The 24031-nt window shown below is 39.1% G+C and overlaps 1 protein-coding gene across 5 annotated transcripts in view; it reads right to left on the reverse strand.

Annotated features, from left to right (window-relative positions):
* tenm2b (teneurin transmembrane protein 2b) overlaps positions 1-24031 on the reverse strand; it is a 386378-nt gene that overhangs the window by 100278 nt on the left and 262069 nt on the right. Inside the window, exon 1 of one of the 5 annotated variants that reach the window (XM_022676171.2) lies at positions 9081-9522. The exons of 3 other annotated variants lie outside the window; for them this stretch is intronic. In XM_022676171.2, coding sequence (XP_022531892.1) covers positions 9081-9096 — 16 coding nt within the window. In that variant the 5' untranslated portion in view covers positions 9097-9522. Of the gene's footprint in view, positions 1-9080; positions 9523-24031 lie in introns of those variants that run through there. One more of the 5 variants, XM_022676173.2, reaches the window with a different exon arrangement.

Here is a 24031-nt window from a genome sequence, read left to right on the forward strand (position 1 = left end):
TATTATGTTTTTATTTTATCAATATATATATATATATATATAAGACAAACATCTTTGTAATCCAGAACCCTAAAAAGGCTGATTTCATTATTGTTTTGTTGACGATGAGTTTATTAGTTGTTTTCATAGTAATATAAAATGTTAATTAACAGAGAAACTTAATGTGTTAAGTGGTACTTTTCAAGTATACAAAAAATTTTGAATGTAAGAAACAAATTTACAGTAATAACATTCAGATTTATTAGATTTATTTTGTCATAGGTCTAACTCCAATCAAGGACACACAGTTTGGATAAATCTGACCGAAAATGACTCAGCATAATGGAGTTCTCCTTCAAAATGGCTTGCTTCAATAGGCCTTGATTCGAATAAATTAAATCTATTATGCTATAAGGGCACCGCCACATCATTTTAATGCAATCAATAGTCATCAACTAAGCGTGTGTTTCACCTTGGTTGTAACCACTTATCATATAAACGATGCTAGCTTGATACTGATTGACAACCAAACCACAAATCAATCCACACCTAGCGCTTAATTGATGTCAAGTGCCAAAGAGAGCGAGCCAGCGCCACCCCGAAAATTGCTGGCAGAGAACAGGTGCAGGAGCTACCTTTTCATCCCTCCGTCTGCCTCAGCCCATCTGTGTTTTTTCCTCCCTCTCTCCCTCCTCACCTCCCCCCTCCCAACTCTTTCCATACTCAGACCTGTTTCTTCTCTGCAGCTAACAGGCTCTTAACACAGCTCCCGTTTGCTGACAGTAGGGTTCCCACCAGGGTCTTCTGTGTACTCTCAGGGGACACGTTCACGCTCCTAAATGCACCGTGTCTGCTCTCTCCACACAGGCTCCGGCCCCATTCCGGCTCCCAGGGTGATAATAGCGTATATGTGGCGTTAAAATAACTGAGCCATTTGTGTGGAAAAATCGCCCCTGTGAACATGTGGGCTTTGGTCCATAACCTTCCCGTGGCCACAGAAATGGGCTTTATTCTTTTAGCCATTTCAAGGATCTATGACTCTGGGAATCGCGCAGGGGCTTCAGTTTGTTTGTTTGTTAAAACACTTTACTCAGTCTTTGCCTATTTGAATATTCCTGTGATTCTCAAGATCAAACGGCAACTTTTAAATGTGCAATAACGAGTTAGGCTGTGATTGATTTAAAATACCATGTGTTTTTCTTACATGCAAAATTATGCTACTGGTTTACTCGCATAATATCCTTCAATATGATGTGACAGTAAGCCTTAACACGCTTTGACACCAGTGTCAAAGAGATTTGACCTCCTCCTTTGAACGGCCCCAGAGCTGGTACACTACATGAGAAGCTCACTATTTTTGGGAAAAGTGCAACAGTTCTGGGCAACAAGGTCACAATACTGCAAACCACCAAGTCACAGTCTGACCAGGGACCTTCTCACACTACTCAAAAAGAACAGATACCTTGTGTAATGATTACACTAGACTGGATTACAGCAGATATCCAGTCTAGAGCTGTGTCCTGGCAAGAGCCTGGAGATCTGATATATGCATCACAAAATAGATGCTACAATTCAATATATTACAATACTGTGAACAAGTGAATATATTGACATTTTTTTGGAAGAGATCTGAATTACAGCACTATTATCTAGCAGTCAGAGTTTAGACACAACACAAAATAAAGCACTGTCTGCCACCAACTAAACATGCATTTATTCACTTAAAAATGTATTTATAGGAGAGAGACACCAATGTCATGGCAAAAACAGCAAAACAGGACATTTAATTGTCAGGAACACATTTCAATTTGGAATGTGTTAATATTTCCTGAGCAAATATGTGCTATTTTCGGACAATTGTAGAGAGATAAAAACCATAATGATGTAATTGATTAAATACCCCTCTCCGCCATCCTTCTCTAAGTATACACACAGGCTGGGCATATGTACAGTCAGTTTGAACTGGATTACACAATAAAAGATGATAGCAGGCTGATACCACCACATATTGTAATTTGTTATGATATGTCTATCTTATCTGTAGTTTACTCTAATAATGAGTTATGAAACCCTAAAATACCAACATAGAACCATCCACAACCTACAGCCCAGTGGATTTTTGAGAATTAAAAACATAATATTGCAATGCTCAAAGGTATCAATATTTTCATACAGCCCTAATCTTAAATATCTTAAAACTGCAAGTTCTATTTAGAAAAGAGATCTGGCTGCTTAGCTGTATTACTGTCTCCTTTTTCCTTCTGACTTAATTCAGCTTCGCTTAAGACCAATACCAATTTCATGACTTATCAGCCATCTTATCTGCAAAGTTCCAGAAAGGAATGCCGAGTCTCCTCTCACTTGCACAAAGCGCCACTTACATTTGCTGTCATCAACTGCTGGCTCTTAATGTACACGAGTGTCTGAATTACCTCTCGCTCGAGCCTCCGCCCGCAGCCTTTTGAAGTCTGATCCCCCGAACAGACACTATTTTTATCCAGTGTCAAAAAAGAAACAAAAGTGTCCTACTTTTTCTCACCCCTCCTTCATCACATTTTCTTTTTCTCAAAAACAACCTCCCATCTCTTTCCCTTTAACTCTTCTCCATCCTCCCATGATTCAGACGCCTTCTCCAATCAGGATGCTAAAGAACACTGCGGCCTCTCCGGGATCAAAGCAAAGAGGAACGGGTTTCATCTGTGAGCCAATGAGAACACAGCCCTTGCATAACATCACTCAATTCCTCCAATCCGATTTTACCATTTCTGTTTTTTTCCTCCTTTCTTGTCTGTAGTCTCTCCGCAAAATCACTGGCACGACTGAATGAGTTATTAGTCTATCTTCTCTTATTGTCTCTGATGTTAACAGGAACATAGTTTTCTCTAGAGTGGTTTATTTTGCCGTGGATTGCAGACAGAGAGGTACTCCAAATCCAAAAAAAGAGGATTACTAAATTTAACTGAGGCCTTTAAAGTGCGTGCACTAGATTTGGTCACAGACACACCACATTGCCTCAAGTTTATTTTTTTTTTTATAGCAGGACTCAGCAGTAATGAGTTTATGGCCTTAAGAGGATGTGATTACCAGTGACCCGGTATCTTTGTTAATTTAGCTTTTTCTGAAAATACAGAACACTACAGCAGTGTTCATTTATAATATAAAGAACAAACCTGATGAATGACACTGTTCACTAGCATTGTAGGGCATCACAGGTGGCATCTTAGCTTTCTCTCAACACAAACACTTTAAGCTCTCTCTCTCACACACACACACACATACACACACACAGCAGTCTGCAGTATTATAATTAATATACATTTTGTTTAAATGTATTACTTATATGCCAAGTTATGGTATCTAAAGGCAGCACTGCTATCCAGTCATTGGAGTGCGACAACACGAAATGAACCATGTCAACTATTAGTAAAAATAAAAAATAGGGATTTTTGGAATTGACACAGTATTGCAAAATGCAGTATTCCAATATTTAGACATATTCATTTTTTTTCTACACCCCTATGTATTAGTAATGCATATCAGCAGGCATATCAATTATTTTTCCATTGGTGAGAAAACAATTCTCGTAATATGTCCATTTGTTTTAAATGCTAATCATTACTAACAATGCAACTAAAGGTACAATTATGCAGCAAATTTACCTTAAAACAGCTTAAATATCATTTGAATGCTCCAGAGATGCTAGCCGGTATGACTAAATATGTATATACTAAATATATGACTATATGACTAAATATATACAGACATTTTTTTGCCTGACTGGGTTTTGAATAGGTTTGCAATTTACTGTACTATTAGGAGTATATATAATATAAAACACTAAGGTTTTAAATTAATTTAAGTTTTGATCACTATTGGGTTTACAATATTACACAAAATATGAAGGAACTTTTTTGAGCTCTTTGCTAAATGCTGTTGTTTTTCTATTTTACTCAGATAGAAACACTTCAATTGCAAGGAACAGCAACAGGAGCTCCTCAGATAATGTGCTGTTCTCATTTCTCTCAAGGTAGGTCAGAGCGAGACATGCGTTTGACTCCACGGAGCTGAGCTACCATCACTCCACTGTGTTAGCTTGTTACGCTAACTTGCTAGCGTTAACGAGCTGTGCCTTTGCTTTGTGCCATTCCGCAGCTTTTTTTATATTTTGGTTCAGAAATAATTCATATTTTATATTGAAGTGCTCCTATCATTTGCTCCGACTAAAATCTTTGTTACTCTTTAAATTGTTCAGCATTTGCACTGTACAGGAAAAAAAAACAGAAAAGAAATAAGCTCACAAACTAGACACTAATTCAATGATGCTTCCAACCTAATCATTTTAATTTATCTCCACTATGTTCTATGTTTATGTCTAGCTGGAGGGAGTTCTGCTGTAAAGCCTTTAGCTATATGGATATGACACGATTTGTATAGTCTAGTTTGAGGTTCATCCCAGCCCCCAACACACACACACACACACACACAGAATGAGAAAGACCACCCTACACCTACGATGAACCACACCAGCAAACCAGTTTGGTCTACGCAATGAATTATTAAAATCAGCTCTGCCTAATATAGCAGAGTTCATGGCTGTTTAGGTGCTCGAGCTAGGAGGCAGATGTCAGTCAGGGTTGACACGCGTGACAGCTGTGCGTGTCAGTGTCCAGGGGCGGTGTGAAGGACCCCGGGGAGAGCCTGTCTCTGGTCATTAGTGCGGAGCGGGCCGGTGGGCAGGGTGAGCCTGTGTGGGGGCTGTGACGGCTGACATGCGGCCCGGGCCTGGGCCTGAGCCCAGCGTGGGCTCAGCAGCACTGCACTGAGGCAAACACAGAGGCGCTTTGCATCATCTGACCCTGAGGAGAACTCAGAGCACTGTTGTTCAGCACAGCTCCCTCTACAGAGTAGCGGGGCTCAGAGTGATGCAACGCCTGTTCAGCTAGGGAGCGTGCATGCACACACACAATAACAAAGCCATGTATGTACACTGTGTGTAAATTTGGCTACAACAGGTTTGTCACGGACATATGGTGTAAAATGCGTGTCTGCTCTAGAGAATCGTAATAAACAAGTACAAAAGCAAAAGCAACCATTTCCTTCCCTCAATACACTTGACACACACTATTGTTGCAGATGAGGCACTCAAAAGGAAAAGAACAAAGTGCTTGACGTAAGACGCAAAAAGAAAAATTGCAACAAAGCAAGCAGCTGGCTTGCAAGTCTGACTGCAAAAATGAACTTATGAATATTAATATTCTAATTAACTATGTTTTTTGCTTTGTAGAAGGGAATCTTGTTCTATAAGATTCAGAAGTAGCACAATTGAAGAAATTACACATTTCCATTACAATAAGAAGCACTAATATAGACAATGCTCTCTGCATTTACTCAACTGAGTGAGAAAGATAAAGAGGGAGAGACAGTGAGGAATAGAGTAAGATTATAAAGCTTAGCCTACTTTGAATTAAATTATAAGAGCTAGATGTAGAATTAACAGCAAAATTGGACATACATGTGTAAATGACCTATGCATTATATGTCCAAATGTTTGTGGATATCCCTTCTAATTAATGCAATTAGGTACTTTCAGTCGCAGCCTTTGCTGACACAGATGTGCACAAAATAAACCCACACACAGCTTGTCTAGACTCTGTAGAGAAGCACTGCCAACAGACCAGATACACCTAAAGCTACTGGCACTACATTTAATGCCAGGCATAGGCTAGAGGGGTATAAGGCCAACAGCACTGAACTGCGGAGCAGTGATACTGTGTTATCTGGAATGGTGAGGCACAATCCAATACATTTGAGTTGAGGAGTTGGGGATGAGGTGGGGTGGTGATCATCCAACATCCTAACCTCACTAACACTAGACACTGAATGTAATCAAATCTTCACCTCAATGCTCCAAAGCATTAGGGGTGGGAATCGATTACTATCTCACGATTCGATTCGATTCCGATTTTGGGGGCCACGATTCGATTCAAAATCGATTTTTGATTCAAAACGATTTGAATTATAAAAATTTCTGCTTCTGGCTTATGAATCTTATTGAAAAAAAAACCCTCCATAATATACACTGGTCCTGGAGCAAGTAATGTGTTACAAAAACAATAAAATGTGCAGGAATGTGGGTCCTCAGTGACAGAGGAATCACTGGGATATCACAATGACGTTAATGAACAATAAATAAATAATAAATAACACTGCTTTATTACCAGGCTACTAGCGGTGGTGTGTAGGTGACGCTGCTGGGCTGATGTGATGATAGCAGTGGAGCGCTAAAGTTCAGGAGCAGCTGCTGATTAACTAGTTAATTTAAGGTCGTTGTATTTCTTCAGAAAGGGGGCAGGAGGTGGAGAAATTAATTCATATTGTCCATTCCTTAATTCCTCTGTGATGAGGAGCTGAAATGAGCTCTGATTAGCTTATTGTTATTTTTCCGTTCCGCCTTAAATGCTGCAGCCCGCAGCCACCTGTAGCGTTATTTAAGGTGGAACTGGAAAGTTAGCTTGTTAGCTAGCTAACAGTTACTGAAACTAACTACTAGCGATCTTTTTTATGCTTGTTATGAAGCATTCTGCCATAAAACATTAAAACTACACGTTAATCTAAGGTAATATAGTGCTTGTTCTGCCATCTTACCGGTGATTCTCAAACACCTACTACGCTCTGTGTGGGTCTGGAAGACCTCGGTTTGAAGGGACAAGCGGGTTGCCAGGTCCAACAAAAATACCCAGCCCAAAATCAGTCCAAAACCCGCCCCTCAGAATCGATTTTGGGACATTTTAAATCGATTCTGAATCGTAGTAAATGAGAATCAAGATTCTTATGTGAATCGATTTTTTGGCACACCTCTACAAAGCATTGCATCAAGAGGAAAGCCTTACCTGGACAGTAGATACAACTGTTTTTAATACATTGTGTTTTGGAATAAGCAACGAATGAGAAGGTGTCTCTATACTTCTGTCCATTGAGTGTTTATCATTAATTCTCTCCAGACTTAACGCTCAAAAAGCAAAGAACACAGGGTACATCTGAGGGCATACGTTCTCTTCAAATGAAAGTATCTGTCATCTTGTTCCTATAAACAGCCACCTTCCTGACCTGCAACTTTATTAAAGCTCAGCGAAAACCAGTAATAAAAAAAGAAGGAAAAAATATCACTTGTGCAATGCTGGCAATGAGTCTAAGCCACGTGAGAGGGCCTAAAGTTAGGTCAGCCTAAACTCATTGTCAATTAGTGATGATGGAGTGGGCCTTTGAGACACGGACCATTAGGCCAGAGGAGCGAGGAAGAGTAACGCAGCAAATGGGTACCATCTCTCACACACCTCCAAACGACAGTAGCAGGGATGACAGTCAGAGCAGTGGCAAGGGAGAGAAAGGGAGAGAAAGAGAAGAAGAGATAGAGAGATGAGGGAGTGAGGGGTGTAAGGAGGGATAAGGGAAACATGAGAGCATCCCTGAAAGCTGAAGGCTGCCAGATGATGCCAGTGGGAGAATGAACAAGCCTGATGACCACATGCACAGTCTCCAAAATCTAGGCCAATGGAACAAAAAGTGTTTCAAAACATACAGCTACCATAAAAAAACAATAATATAGCATAAAATCAGCTTGTAGCCTACTACACATTTTTCTAATTTGCCAAGACAGTAACAGCAGCAATAAAGAGATACATATTCATTCAGATGTCTGTGTAATTTGTGGGTGCCTGATGTATGTAGCCAGCCAGTCTAAATGACTAAGACTCTGTCCAAATGATGCAGCAGAACATCATAAAATGTTGATTATGTTTGCTGTGCCGTGTGTAATTACACCACTAGAGATTGAAACTTTGATTGCAATCAAGATGTTGTAAGTAAACTTCACATCTGGGAGTGTCTACTGACATAATCAAGATCTCGCACGAATCTCACCAAATGAGGAACGACCACGGACGGCTGTGTTTTGTTTCTCAGACGCATCCAGACAGACTGTGCTGGTGCTGACAGCCTGTACACAGCAGGCAAGCAAGCGGTCAGCTTAGATATGATAGCTAGCGATATGGAGGGAGGCTGTGGGGAGAGAGACTTCAAAGAATGTTGGTTAGGTTAACTAGGTTGATTGGCTAAATTATGACAGAGAGAAGGCTGTTTAACTAGTTAACGTTAGCTTGGTTAGTTTAGCTAACTACCAGTCATTCACATGTCGTTAAACGGATAAACTAACCTAACGCTACGTTACGTCTAACGATGTCTCGTTTACAGACAGAGGACTTTGTGATACCGTTAAAAAAAGATTAACGCTAGATGGATTTTGATAAAAATTCATATCTATAGATAATTTCTCACAAGATTTCCTTTACCGACAGCTCGTCCATCATCAGAAAACGTATACACAAGTCTGGGTATTCATATAACATTATATAAGCTAGTTAACGCTAGGTTATCTAAAACAAAAACCGTGACAAATAACGTTAATGTTACATTTTAGCTAACCTAACTAACGTTAAGCTAGCTATGAGGGGAACACCTTTCACAGAAAGACATTGTGAGTGTAAGAGAGCCCTGTTCATTTAAAACATTCATTTCATGTTCACAGTTGCGTTTATTTAATATAAGAATTTCAACACTAAGACTAAAGACGCGTATGTGAGGTAACGTTAATTAACTAGGTTTACTAGCTTAACTTAGCTAATTATTTAATTTACTTGGTTGATAGTGTTAACGCTAGTTGGCTGAATAACAGTTAAGTTAATGGTTCTTTTTCCATTATCAACGTTTAAAGATGCAGCGAGCTAAATTAAGCTAATGCAACCGAAAAATGGACATTTGTTCAACGTTTTTATCTGTCAGGGAAATAGCTATGGTAAAACGATAGGTTAGACAGTCTTCAGACAGAACGCTTCAGCTTCTTTCTTGTCAGACAACTTCAAGAGTCTCGCCTGACAGGAGAAAAACACTCACCACCACACTGAAATAAGCGAGATAGCTGCTAAACTAAGGCAGTCTGTCAGCCTGTCAGTAGGTTAGCTAACGTTAACGTCAATATATTTTACTAAACAGCAGCTCCACACCTTTATCACAAACACAAACAGAGCTGAAGGAGAATCCCTCACCTTTCCTTTTCTCCATGCTGGTGTCCTCTCTCTCTCTCCGCTCTTCCGACGGTCTCTCCTACATTCCTTCAGCGTCTCTCTCCAGCGACCGTTAAAACATTCAAATTTTAACCGAACACGCGAAAAAAAAAGAAATAACACACAAGCGCGCGCGGAGCTCGCGAGTCTCTTCTCTCTCGCCCGCGCGCAGGCACGCACCACGACTCTCCTTCCACCACGTGCCGACCTGTTTCTTTAGCTGTGCGCTTTTTTCTCTTGCTTTAAATCTCCCGTCAGCAGCGTGTGAGGAGTGCTGCTCGCCCGCGGATGGATGAGAGAAAGCCTAGCCTACCCATTCAGCGGGAGGAGGAGGAGGAGGAAGGCGCAAAGAGGAGGAATAAAGAGAGAGAGAAGAGACTGAAAGAGAGAGAGGAGGAAGGTGAGCTCATCGCGCGCCACTCACGGACATTTGAATGCGGGCTCCTCCTGCGCGCCCCTCACGGTAAAAAGCCCCTCTCTCTCTCCTTTAAAAAAAAAAAGAAAAAACCCACATCCACATCATTCTGGTCTCCACCAGCAAACACAGACGCCCTCACACACCCTACAGACCGTCTGTGAGCGCCTGACGGACCGCCTGTCTGTTGTTATAAAGCAGCAAGTCTGAAACTGTTTATTTCCTATGTGGGTCATTGTTAGACTTCCCTGTGCTCTATACCCCTCAAAATCTTCACAAATAAATGACTTATAGGAGGAATCCAGACTGGGGTATAGCGAAACATGTTATCGACCACAAACCTTTGTCAAATAGCCACCTTCCATTCACCCCCAGCATTCCCAATTACATCACTTTTAGCCAATGCTCCCAACAGGCTTGCAGTGCTAGTGATAGGGGCATAGCGTTTACACTAAAAAACAGAGGTACAGTATAAGTACGTTCTTGTACTCAAAGGTAAACTTTTCATAACTGTACCCTCAAAGGTAAAATATTGGTCTTTACAGGGTCAGGTGTTCCCTCTGAAGTAGCAAACCAGCCTTTCCTAACAGCAGGAAGTAAATATTTTAACCAGCCAAAAGTAGATTCAATATTCTGTTTCACTGTACTAATAAACAATGTATATTTTTTCTTATTTTATTTAGAAATTTTTCATTTGAAAGCCAGACAATTTTTGATAGACACACATTCATTTGATGTTAATGTTTATAAACTTTTCATAATCTTTACTGGTATAAAAAAAACATGGATACAAAAAAAGACTTTCACTAAAAAGGTACTCTGTTGTACCTCATAAGGTACAGCCCCCACGACAAGGTTTGTAATCTTATTTTTCTTATTGTTTTACCCATGCAAAGAAATTCCCATTTTTACAAGCTTAATAAAGTAGCTCCAAACTTCATTGGTAGAGCTCTGAGGGCCCTGACATGAAAAATGAGGCACTGAGAACTTCGAAAGTGCACAGGTAGTTTATTAAAAAACACTGTTATACGAACTTACTTATGTTACACAGACATCTTGAAATTTTATAAATTTCTATAATCAGGGCCCTCAGATTTCTACCAGTGAAATTTAGAACTACTTTAAGCTTGTTAATGGTATAAAAATAGGGATTTCTTTAATGCTATGCCCCCATTACTAGCATTGTAAGCCTGTTGGGAGCATCAGCTAAAAGTGCTGTATTTGGAAATGTTAGAGCTAAATGGAGTTGAGCTATTTGAGAAACATTTTTTACTCATAAAATCATAAAAATGCCTTAAAATATTGTGGTATGATATTTTTACCATATTGCCCAGCTCTATCAGTGCATGATTACATACTCCACAAGCGGTGGCTTTTATACTGTTTATATCAATATCAGAATTAGATCACTCATACTGTTCTGAAATTATATGTAATTAAGATATATTTTATGAAAATTAAGGAAACTAAGTGAAATCAGTATTATTCATGACAGAAAATGAGCATGTGTCTTTAGTCCTTTGAAAATAAAATGGTATGAAGGTTGTGATGTTACTGATATCAAAGGTTTATTCTTTAAAGCAACATTTACCCCAAGATGACAGGGTGGACAGAACAGGAACCCCTTAGATACATTTAAATAGCTTGTTATTTTTATGGAAAAAAAAAAAAAGATTTTTTTGAATTGTGTTATTTGACCATTTAAAATAATGAATTCAGCAAAAAGAAAACTGTATGAAATGTACAAAAATGACTTTGATGAAAAATATTCCCCTATATTTGTGATAATGTGTTCATTCAGAGTTAATCTTGAAAAGGTATTGTTACACAGTGTTTGTATGAAATTTCAACAATGCTGCAGACAGAAAAGGAATGTTTTATTGATATTGACCCACTGACACGTGTCTGGAGTTGCATCCATTGTGCTATGCTGAAACCCCTTTTACACTGAAATGTGTTTGAATTCAAACATTTAGAGGTGTAATCACTTGCTGTAAAAAGGCAACAAAAATAGCATTCAGTCTTGTTGCAGTCAGGCAATACGGATCCTTCTTGTTAACAGGTGACAATTAATCCAAAGCAGAGTCTCAGAAATCTTCGCTTAGCTTGTCTTGAGGTGTTATCACCTTCTTTCACTTCCTTTCTCATTTTAGTTACTTCTTTTGATATCACCAATGTGCCCATTTGAAGTAGAAAATAACTTACTTTTGTATCTTTGGTAGCCCTAAAAGCAAAAAAAACTTGAAAAAACTCAGAGAAGCAAAGGTGAAGTGAGGTGATAACAGGACAAAACAGGAAAAGAATATAACATTCTTCATTTTCAGTGGACGCTAAACAAGTTGTGTTGGAGTGTTGGGTATGTTGTACTATTTGGTACAGTGTAAAGAACAACTGGCATATTTACATTATCTCAAAAACAGGTGCATTGTTGGCATCTCAAGTTTGATAGTTTTGATGTACTGTTGTTTTCCTATTATTTACATAGGCCTCTAAAGATGCTTGCACCCAGGGGCATCACTAGACCATGATCCGTCGATGATGGATATAGTTAAAAATAGGATCAACCTTTCTATATACATGAATAAAAACTGTGGACTAATGCTTCACTCAAGTAGTGTCGGAAATTGGGAAATACCTGAGTTGACAGAATTAGCAGTTAACATTCTCCTTTAGATATTTTAAAGAACCAGTAATATTGTGTTAGCAGCAGTTTAGAAAAAAGCAAGGAAGCACATAGTATTCATCACCTTTCCAACACTGGTATTATTTTGTTAAGTCCTAGCTAGTGGGTGAAAAATGAAAATTACTACATTGAGGAAAGCATAAAACAAACAAGAAAAACAAGATGATTTGTCCAATGCTTCAGTTTAGATTAGTGTGAAAAGAACAAACCAGCTTTAAACATCAATAATGTCCTCTCTGACATACAAATTAATTGATTTAATTGTGAACTGTGTAAACTAACACTTTTGTTACAGCAGTGTTATACGCAGCAGTATGGGAACAACAGATTCTGCTTTTGACTCATATCTATAGTTACTTTTTCTTAACACTTATTTATAAACAGAAATATAACGAATCGAATTGTAATCTATTATGCTTATTCTGCTGCTTGATGTGCATGCACTTGAACAAAATCAGATTTTGGCAGGGAGGCAGCTTTTGGCACAGCACCCTTGGAAAGTCACAGAATTAACAATGTGCCGCAGTCTGAAGCACACCCTCCTACAAACCAGTCAAATTCATGTATTGGAAGCATCAGCTCACGTAGCTGATGACGACCTAGTGTATACCATGAAACAAAACCCTAAACTTGGATCATACTTTGGTCTGGATTTTCAGGCGTGAACATGCTCTTAGTGCCGTCAGTCTTACACTAATGTTACGATTGTAATGAATAAAAAAATTCAATTGCACACAGTGGTTCAATTCATTTAAACCAGCGGTGGTAATCTAGATAGAATTATATGGAATTACAATATCTATAATTTGCATAACCAGAGTATATAAATAGGCTGGGATGTCAGTGTTTATGGGTGATTTTTGGTGGGTGGTGGCATCTCCCTTGCACACTCAATTAACTTGCGCCCTGATTGTATCTAATTACACTTAAACTGAATTAACTTAATTCAAGGTCTGGGTCAATTAGAAACTACTATTAGAGCTGTCATTCAATCTCATCTTGACTCAGCTAGAAACTGCTGTAACTTTGATTATTTTACATATTTGTTGTTGCTGATATCTGCTTTTCTGTGTAACCACCTCGAACAGTTCATGAAATTCCATCCGTAGCGACTGTTAGTGCACATATAAATAAATAAATAAATAAATAAATGGACTCTATTGAGCCACTGAAGGCGGCCTTAATCCATTCATATTACTTTCGCAGATGGAGATAGTGTTCCTTTTTGTGTAGCCGCTGCATCTGCTTATCACCCGGGCGCAGCGAATGTCGCGGCACAGGTACAGGATGCTCCGGGTTTTTTTTTTTATTATTACTGAATATTATGTGTGAATATTGCAAGGCAGCATAATAAATGACCGATATGCCAGTCTCGCTGCATTGTTGTCAGATGGTGCAAGTTGTTTCCATGACAGACTCAATGGCACACCTTCCCTTTTACAAACCCTGGCGGGAAAACAGAAGAAGTGAACTCATTAGGGCCTAATTCAGAGACAAACTGTCTTGCCTCAAACTGTCGCTTTCTTGGCCCGGATATCCATTTGCCATGCGGGCGGTGTCTTGGCTCGCTTGGCTCTCAGAAACCTTGGTATTGTTGGTGGTGAGACGCTACAAAGCAGGCCGCTCTACCCACGCGCGGGCATCCGTCCTCATTACCCCGGCGCGGGCCCGGCTGCCAGCGCTCACAAAGAAAAACCCTCCGCCCAGAGACGCACTGCCACTCTGACAAGCACAAAGAGAGAGAGAGGGAGCGAGGGAGAGCAACAATAGAGCACAGAGAGGGGGGAGTTATAGCGCACAAGAGAGAGAGGAGTGTGTGTATATGTGTGTGTGTGTGTGTGTGTGTGTGTGTGTGTTTGAGGGTGTGAGCCAGTGTGAGAGAGAGAAAGAGAAAGAGAGCAAAAAGAGAAAGGGGCAGAACTCGAAGCTTTGTTGCTGCAATCACCATAAAACCGCTCAAAAAATGTGTATGAAAATGAGCGTGCACTAGTATAGCTCACAGCCCTTCTGTCCTCCACAGAAACTGCACCACAATAAGACTCAGTCTCATGGGAGTGAATGGTGAGAAATATATATCCATGTGTAGTTTTTTTGGAGGCAGGCCCGCACCATCAATCTTTTACATGCGCAGAATGGAGAATGGAAACAGGCAGAAGGCAAGGAAGAACCTGGAGGTATGCATTCACTGTTAGCTTTTGTCTTTCACACAACGACTCTTTTCAGCAGCACTGTACAAGCTTCAGTGCTAAATGATCACTTTTGCAAAGCAGCACTATGAAAAAAACTACCTTCAATAAGCAAAAAAAATAAACCTCTGCCCATTCACATTCTAGTGTGTTCTCACTCTGAACCTGCTTCAGGAACCCAACTAGCTTCAAAATTACACAGTTTACAGAATCTGCCCTTATAGCAGTTACTGAGAAGCTCCATGCTTGCAAGGTCAGCCATTGGGCCATTGGCCCTAACTGTTCTTGACTTTTCCTGCAGTCTTCGACACAGCATACTAAATCCTCAGAAGCATCTTGAAGAATCAGTTCTGCTTGACTATGCTTAAAACTCTACCTGGATGGTTGCTCTCATCCACATCTGGCCGTCCGAATTTACATTGGTGTTTCACGAGGATCAATGCTTGAACTCTATACTCGAACTCAAACAAAATTAGCTTGACCTGACACCCAGATATTTAATCCTGGATTTGAGAATTTGCTATAGTTTTCAAAGACCAGTCATTGTTCTTCGACTAGTAATGCAAACATAACCTAGCAAAGTTTATCTTGTAGATGTACATGCACAAAAATCAACCATTTGTCTATTAACAGGGTCCTCTACGTCATTGTTAAATCCCTCGTCATTACAAGACTTGACTACATCAAAGGTTAGGGTACATATTATTTTTGTTATTCAATGTCGAGTTTAGATTAGGCAGTCAGTCATTGTACTATCCATTCATGCCATGTCTTGATTGGGAGACTTACAACATTAGAAAGTTGACGGCAACAAAACTTTTATGTTCTTGCATGAGTTTATAGGTCCTTGTGGAGGAGGGTCAAAAAGCTGTCAGCTATGGGTACAGAAGAGTTGTGTTTGCAGTGCTTGCAGATTTTGCTCATAAAAGAAAAATAACAAGAAGAAATGATGAGTATGGGCCAGTTCCTGTGTGTCACCAAGAGACCATACTGTCTACCCTTTAAAGCAAACAAAGTAATTCAAGAATAACATTACATATATTTAACTCTAGCTACCAGCTTCACTGTATGTTAACAGTTCTTATAAAGTGATTAAAGTCTTTGTACACTTTAGTTGGTCATGATAAATGGTAAACGTACAGGTATTGTTGTGTTCCCTTTTTCTCTTCTCAAAGTTTACATATGTGCATTAAAAAGCACAATATCCTCCGATTGGTCAAGAGAAAAAAAATTGGCACTGCTTTTGATTATATCAAACTATACAGCCTGTATGTTGTTCACAATGCTCATAATTTGACCCAACATATGAAAGCTCTAATAAAATCATGTCAATCCGAGCATTACATCCATGCAAGTGACCCCAGAATGCAACAACAAGAACATTACATGTTCTTCAGTGAGTTTGTTGGACCTTGGGAGGAAAGGTTAAAAAAACTGGATCCCTTCAAGCTTGAAGTATGACCAACTACCCTTTAAGACTCATAAAGGACTGCTATAGTGGATTTGTTTGGAATTGAGTTTGAATTTTCATGGCTGAATCTTTTCATGGGAAAGATGTTGCAATTATTAGGAAAAACATGATAAATACTTGTTAAAATATTGTTGCCAGCTAGTAAAAAGGCTGCACCTAGAAAATGGATGCAGCAGGATCCTTTAATGAACAAAAAAACAGTGGACTGATGCGGTATTCGAAATCTATGCAATGGAAAGATTACGTTTATGTTGCAGTTAGGACTGAATCAGTTTATAAATAACTGGGATAAATGGATCTCAACCTTCTCTATGGGCAAAAATAGCACTATATTTCCTACATATATACTTGATATATTTGTACACATCTGTTTACATTTGTATACATTTGTATCTACATAGTATTCCTTTTTATTTATCTTTATATGTTTTTTTTTTTTTTAACCCCCTCCCTGGGGGTAGTTTGGGAAAAAAAAAAGGAAGAGCACTTTTCTCTGTCGGACACAAACAGTAGAACTGTTTCTTCCAGGAGCACTTAACAGAACATTGATATTACATTTATCAGAATACAAATGATTACCTTTACATAATCTTTATAAATGTCTGTAAATGTCGGTTTCTGCCCTGTGTATTTTGCATTGTCTGTATCTGGGCACCAGCTCTAATTCTTGTTTCTGGCAGTGTGTTAGCTCAAGGGTATCTTTGGACTGCAGCCTATTCACACAAGATAGGGATATGTTCTGAGAAAAACGCAATTCCAGCAACTGCATGAATGCAAATATAGCCATAAAGATAAATGAAGACACCTTGCTAGAGTCATGCACTAGTTTTGTTTAAGACACCAATCAGAGTGTAGGTCGTTTACATATACCTCATGTTCTTAGTACAAACCATCATCTACAGGGATAGAAGACAAATTTAGAAAATGTAGGCTTGACCCCCTTTATCATCACCTACTCATGAATCATGAATGTAAATGTGCAGAAGTAACACTATATGGGGTCTGGTAACACACAATATGCTCCCCAGTGTGATTCCCTTACCTGCACTCCAGCAGTCCTGGCACTAGATCAAACACTGAACGGCAATTAAAATTTAAACCAGCTTAGGTTTATTCAAAACAGCAGCAGCAGCAGTGGCAGCGGGCACACGAAATGAATATGATGACCAGGGGTCATAGCACTAGACATATAAACACACACACACACGAGCACGGTCAAGCTCAAATTAATTCACTTACACTACCTTCATCAATGCACCCCTGACACAGCTACATAACACATAATAGACATACTGTATAACCAGACCTTCACTCTTTTATATTATACATACAAACACATACAAAAAAAACAGCTGTACACTGTACCTCTAACACAACGCAGCATCACCGACACCAACAAACCACCTGACCTTTACCCAGGAGCAATAAGACAAATGTTTAACGTCCAACCCACACATAGGCACTCACACTCTTTATACCACACCACCTTGTACAGCCCCAGATGAAAGCCTTCTTTTTAACACTAAGTAGTTTATACACTGATGCACCTTGCAACATGAAACGCAGCAACAGTACCAGTATGACCTTCACCCAAGAGCAGCGAGACAAATGTACAACTTCAAACCATGCACATATAGCAAACACACTCATACACACACGCATACACACAAACCAGCACACCCTGACTAACCATGTGGAAACAGCCACTATATCAATTCGAAATGGCATCATCTACTGTGGATAGATGAATTCCTGGACAACCTTATCTATCACTCTAATCCATTCTCTACACCAACAGCGTATAGTATCTCCCCAGCTAATGACAAACAAGGGCCTCAGGTGCTACACCACCATATCGCTATAATGCGGCAATTCACCTCTTTGGCTTCATATCTCGCCACAACAGACCAGACCCTAAATCACTAAACAGGCATTAATTCATGAAAAGGACAACAACAAAAAAGGCAGCGGCTCGTTAAAGCCAGGTTCCAATGGCTCTTTCTTCAGCGCTGTGAATCTAAATGCCAATCACGCTGATATGACCTTTGCACGCTGACCTATTGAAAAAGAGTACATTCTCATGCATGTCAGAATCAATCAAGCAGACGTAAATGAGGTGGCTTCTACTATGCCCTGACAATTGTGTAACAGAATGGCATATAAATTCATAAAAAAAGAAAGAAAAAGAAAGAAAACCAGAAAGCTCTAATGTAATATTTCCATACTTCAAGTGCGTATGAGCATTACAACAAAAAATGTCATCAACTGGCTGTGTTCCATTAAGATCAACATCACAAGCTCATTACAGGTTAGATACACAGGATAAAGTTACCTCTCTTCCTGACTGTAAGAGAGCATCACAAGAATATCATTTGTCAAATCAGGTTCAGGTACAGATACTGACATGCCAAAGGTCATGGGAGTAATAGCATTATTTAAAATCATTAGGGAATTGAAGTGTTGCCTTATGGAACAGCTTTGGAACGGGTTGTGAGGTGTTATCTTTTGAGTGAGGCTCGCATGCTTGTTGCAAGGTGATGTAAATTATAAGAATTTGAGCAAGGCCTGATGGTGGATGCAGATATGCAGGCATTTAACATTCCATGATCCACTGTGTGCAATGTGTACCGGGAATATGTCATAGAAGATATTCCCACCCACAGTGGACTGTGCCACATCTGGCCAGGACAGACAAGATAATCTGTCAGAAATCTACATTCAATGCTCAGGTCAGATAGGTAGGTAGGTAGGTAGACAGTTTGGACAAGAGCTAGACTTTAAGAATTTACCTATTCCAATGCATTTGGGACAAATGTTTAAAGTTCCTGGTACCACATACGGCACCCTATACCAGCTGCCTGATGTAAGGTGTTCCACAGGGTGGATTTTTTTTATTTATTTAATTATTTACATATTCTTGCATTTTGAGTCTATTTTTTTAGTACACCTCCTGTGCGATGCCTAGTTTTGATCATTTTTTTTTAGACAAGCTGAGAGATATAGAACTGTAACTGAAACATATATCTGAAACATATGTAATATTACAAGATTTTACATTTTACCTATTACTCATGTTATGATGCAGTACGCAGTTCTCACAAAATGTTCTTACCTGCTTTTACAAAGATACACAGTACAGTTAACAGCATACTATGCACAGATTAGTCAAAATATAGACAATCTATTCTGTTCTCTCCATTATAAATACATGGAACTGTTTTTATAATTATTGAAAATGAATGAAAATGGTTACAAGAACACAATTCTCACCAAAACTAACGAATTAAAGAAAGCAATTCTGTTCATGCAACACATTTTCTTCCAGAGTTCATGGGCATAGAGGCTTTTGAGTAATCAGTAAAACATGAAGGCATCCAATCCAAACTTCATTTTCTAGGGATGCCAACCAGAGCAGAAAAGTCACAGGGTTGAGATTTATCAGCGCAGTAGCCCAAAACAGCGCTAGCACACGCAATCGCGTAAGAAGCATTATCTCGTAATACCAGAATACATTAGCGAGGAGTGGCAAAATACATCAGATATTTTTAGCCAAAATGCCTGTTTAAAAGTTTGCCAGCCAAAAAAAAAAAAAAAAAAAAAAACTTCAGATGAAATTTGTCCTCGGGTGTTATGAGAAAGTCATGGGCTGATGTAATGCGGCGTGGGTAGAATCTCTATATCTTCGCTCAGACGCCGACTCAGAAAGTGGAACCAGAACATTAACTACTCTAATGAGCCTCTCAGGTGTTCACAGCCGACCAGAATGTTGAAGGAGTCTAGTGGTCTCCAAGCTGCCCACGCCATACCCTCCTTAATAACCAGCTGTCTGTCAAAGTCAGAGATTCTTCGTCAGGCCCGAGTCGGCTGACCTTTCTTGGTGAGAGGCCACAGGTCGAATCTGTCGTACGTGTGGGTTTTCTTTTTCTGACGCAGTCTTTCAACACTTGCTGACAGCTGATCCATCACAAATCTAAACTGACGTTACACTCACCTTGCAGTGAAAGTCACAGCTATTACTGGCAAAAAGGATGATGTAATTCACTCTTAATTATTTCACTGCTGTCACACAAAATATCACTTGTATCTCTATTTTTCCCATTTTTTACTTGTTGATGTAATTTGAATCTGGCAGGTGTTCTTTACATTGTGTCAAAATTTCCAGACGGATGGACCAACACAAATGCTCAAAAATGACTTGGAAAATATTCTATTAAAAGTCAAGAAGATTATTCATATTCCTATAAAATTGCCATTTTGAAAATAGAATTCTGCTTCAAGTGTAAAATCCTAAAATTAACACCACATATCATAGCTGGAAAAGAAAAAAAAACAAAAAAACAAAAATGCCTTTATCTGTGTTTATATCACACACAACATTAATCAGTAAGTGACCTGTATCTGTCTGTAATGTGAACAAACATTGCAGAGATGTTATAAATGAGGAGACTGGTCACTGGATAGAATATAACTGTGATTGTTCATAAAGCTCAACATGGCATATCTATTCATGGATGTAAAAAGGCCTGCCCTTCAACAAAATGAGCCAATCAGCTTGTGGGCTACAGCATGAGGGGAGAATTCCTATCAGCATTTCTTTAAGAACTTTGGCCTCCGTCACAAACAGCAAAAAGTGCATGTGTACAAGCAAAAAGTGCATGAAATACAATCTGACCATTCACATTCATTTCGGATGTCCACAAATTGGATATGTGTCTGATATAGGGACACTTTTGAAAGCCTGATTTGTCCCCTAATGTGACGTATCAGATTTTTTCATGGCTGTATGGACAAGTCCAATCCAATCTTTTCAAATTAGATTTGAGTCAATTCCATATGTGGTTCTAGATGAGATATGTATCTGATTCACAGGCATGTGACATGACTGTGAATGTATAGATCGCAGAGGACAGTGGTTTTGTTTTTTGAACATCCGCTAAGTGAAAGTAATTGTGTAATTACACTTGAATGATGGAGTAAAACACAATAACTGTCAGACTGTAAGGGTTGAGATTTAACCAGGCTGATTAGCACAGTTTCATGGACGTTGCTAATAAGTCCTTCAGTAATTTGCTCTTGCGGAAGCTTCATCATTTAAAGCTCTGAGCTCTGGTGTACAGTCTTTAATGAGCAGATTCTCAGAATGATGAAGGATGAGCTGAGCTGTCCCTCCTTTTCCCACCTGCCATCAATCTCTGTCTGCTGGGCAACTCCATGCGGAGTGTGTGCTCTCTCGCTTTTCCTGGCTCAGGGCCTGTGTGTGCAGTTCAGAGCTCATTCCTCTCCTCTTCTCTTCTCTCCTCTCCTCTCCTCTCGTTTACTCCCCTCTTGTCTGTCCTTCTTTCCTCTGTTCTATCCTCTTCACCTCCCTAGTTCATATTTTCTGTGTTATACTTTTAAAACAGGTTCACACTTTACAAACAGTGTCTGGCAGCAACAGTACTTACAGCAAATGCAATTCAAAGAGACATTGTAATTATTTTCTTTTCTGCAATATACAGCTCTGAAAAAAAATTGAGAGACCACTTCAGTTTCTGAATCAGTTTCTCTGATTTTGCTATTTATAGGTATATATTTCAGTAAAATGAACATTGTTGTTTTATTCTATAAACTACGGACAACATTTCTCCCAAATTCCAAATAAAAATATGGCTATTTAGAGCATTTATTTGAAGAAAATGTGTCTATTGCATATGGGTACATTGCAGTGATGATATATGGATATATTGCATGAAAAGATATATTGCGCAGCCCTAATAGACAGGGAGAAAGAGAAAGATAACGTCTTCTGTAAATTATATTTTATATACTTTATTACTGAATTGTCTTCACTGTGTATCTTTTTTTAGTCATGCATTTGGAAGGCTGGAGTTTTAACGGGTGTTATTCATTTTTGGTGTAATTTAGTGTATGGATTTATTCTCTGATTGCGAAACTACTAGAATACTAGAAAGAGAGAGAGAGAGAGAGAGAGAGAGAGAGGTGGAGAGAGAATTAGAGATAAATGGATATTAGTTCAGAGCAGAAGTCAAAGATTGGAATTTCTGGATTTTCATTTCCAGGCAAAATGTCCTTTTCTGAGGACATTTCTGATGAGATTAGATATAAAATAATACACTTGCACAAGGAAGGTGAAAGTCAACTGAAAGTATATGAAAAAGAAGTTTCCAAACCTGAATTTTAAAAGATACAGAGAAAACAAATCCCTAACTTCTGTGGCAGATGACCAAATTACCAAAACTGTCCCAGTGCTTAATGTTTTTATCTCTTATGGCCTGTGTGTGCAGTTTAAGGCTCATTCCTCTACACTTTTCTCCTCTGTTCTACTCTCCACTAGATGTTGCATTTTTAGTGAAAAAAGCACAAAGAAAAACAGAAGAAATTGTGCATACATGTGACTCTGACTTTTGAACACTATTGTAGATAGACAAATAGAGAGATATAGAAGCAATAGACAAATAAAATAAAAAAGAGAGACAGAGAGAGAGAGACAGAGAGAGAGAGAGAATTAGAAAGAGGCACAGAGAGAGAGAGAGAGAGAGAGAGAGAGAGAGAGAGAATTAGAGAGAGAGAGAGTATAGTAGTTGAAGCATTAGTGGCTGGTTTGTTCACGTTTCTGCTCGGCGCTATTCCCCACAGTGCATCACTTTCTGTTTAAGTCTCGTTATCCACCTTTTCCTCCTTTCGCGCCACTCACAATACACTTTCTTCCTTTTCTCTGAGGTGGGATGTGTTTATTTCTGTTTGGCTCTTGTGTAAAATAATTTCTCCTTTTTGTCCCCCCCCCTGCCATGGCAAGCCTTCCATGCTGAGTGTCGTTCCGCACTCAAAGCACCAGAGGAAAGGCTTTTTTCCTTTCCTTTTGTAAATGGAATCTTTCCACACTGCTGGGCATCAGATAAACAGATCTAATTTTGTCTCTTGCTGGTCGTCCCATAATGAAGTCAAAATGCAATTATCAGTAATGTTTTAGAAAAACGCAGACATGGCGGAATGGGGCACAGCACGTACATACACTCTTTCTCTGTCTCTCTCTCACACACACACACACACACGCACAGTGCCATTTGGCTCGAGTGGGGGTACTGAGTCTGCAGATGATAAACAAGCAGGAAAAGAAAAAAGGAACATGACCATCACCTAAATACACCTCGCGCTCTTTGGAGAGACGTTTTCGAGCGACGCCTTGCAGTTTCTAATACAATGCAGTCGGCTTTGCTATATAACGCGTCTTTTGTGATGACAGTGAGAGGGAAGCAATTATTCAGCCGATGTTCAAATATAGTGGCCACACTGAATCTGCAAACTGCCAGGTGCTGGAGACTTTGTGGAGGCTTGTATGCCACCCAAGCTGATAAAACGCTACAGCTACACCTTTGGCTGTATTTTTTTTTTTTTTGCTGATTTTCCCTCCTTGTCCTTTTTTAACAATTAAAAGTGCTTTATGCAAGTTTTTCTCTTTTCACAATAAATAAACTCTAACAATAACGCAGTGGCAATCAGAATGTGCAGGGCTCAGGGCGAGGCGGGCGGGCGTCTTCTGGAACGTTCCTGCTGTGCATTTAAAAAGTGAGCAATTAAAGAAAAATACTGAGAGTCAGCCTGCGAGGACTCTTCGTCGGCTTGTTTGTATGCATTGAACTTCTGTAAAGAAATAGTCATGCCATGTTTTATTTACCTCAGAAGTTGGATCTCAGAGCTGAGAATCATGTCACCACCCCAGTACACTGTGTCCCAGTTAAACTTTCCAGTAGTTTTTCAAAAAACAGGTAGCTAAAGACTTGAAGACCTATAGAGTTTAACACAATCAGTTTAACAAACTTTTATCAATGTTTTATCAATGGCCTACTTTTTATGCATCAGCATTGTCTCAGGTTAGCACTGCTACTAATACCAGTTGAAAACGCACTCAACACCATCTAAATCAACACCATCTAAATGTACACAGATAGGAATTGGAGAGCATTGTGTAGGGTTGGGTGATATGGCCCCAATATATAATCATGATATTTTAAAGGTATTTTTGCAATAGTGCTTAAAAAATATTGAGAAATATTTTATTATTTAAAGAATACACCACTGCAACAAAATAAATTATTTTCTATAAAAGTAACACTTTCAAACATTCAGTATAAAAAAACTTTTGTTTGTTTTGTAAACATAATTAACCTCAGTAACCAA

The sequence above is a fragment of the Astyanax mexicanus genome, chromosome 17, assembly GCF_023375975.1.
Source record: "Astyanax mexicanus isolate ESR-SI-001 chromosome 17, AstMex3_surface, whole genome shotgun sequence".
In the NCBI taxonomy this organism is placed as follows: domain Eukaryota; kingdom Metazoa; phylum Chordata; class Actinopteri; order Characiformes; family Acestrorhamphidae; genus Astyanax; species Astyanax mexicanus.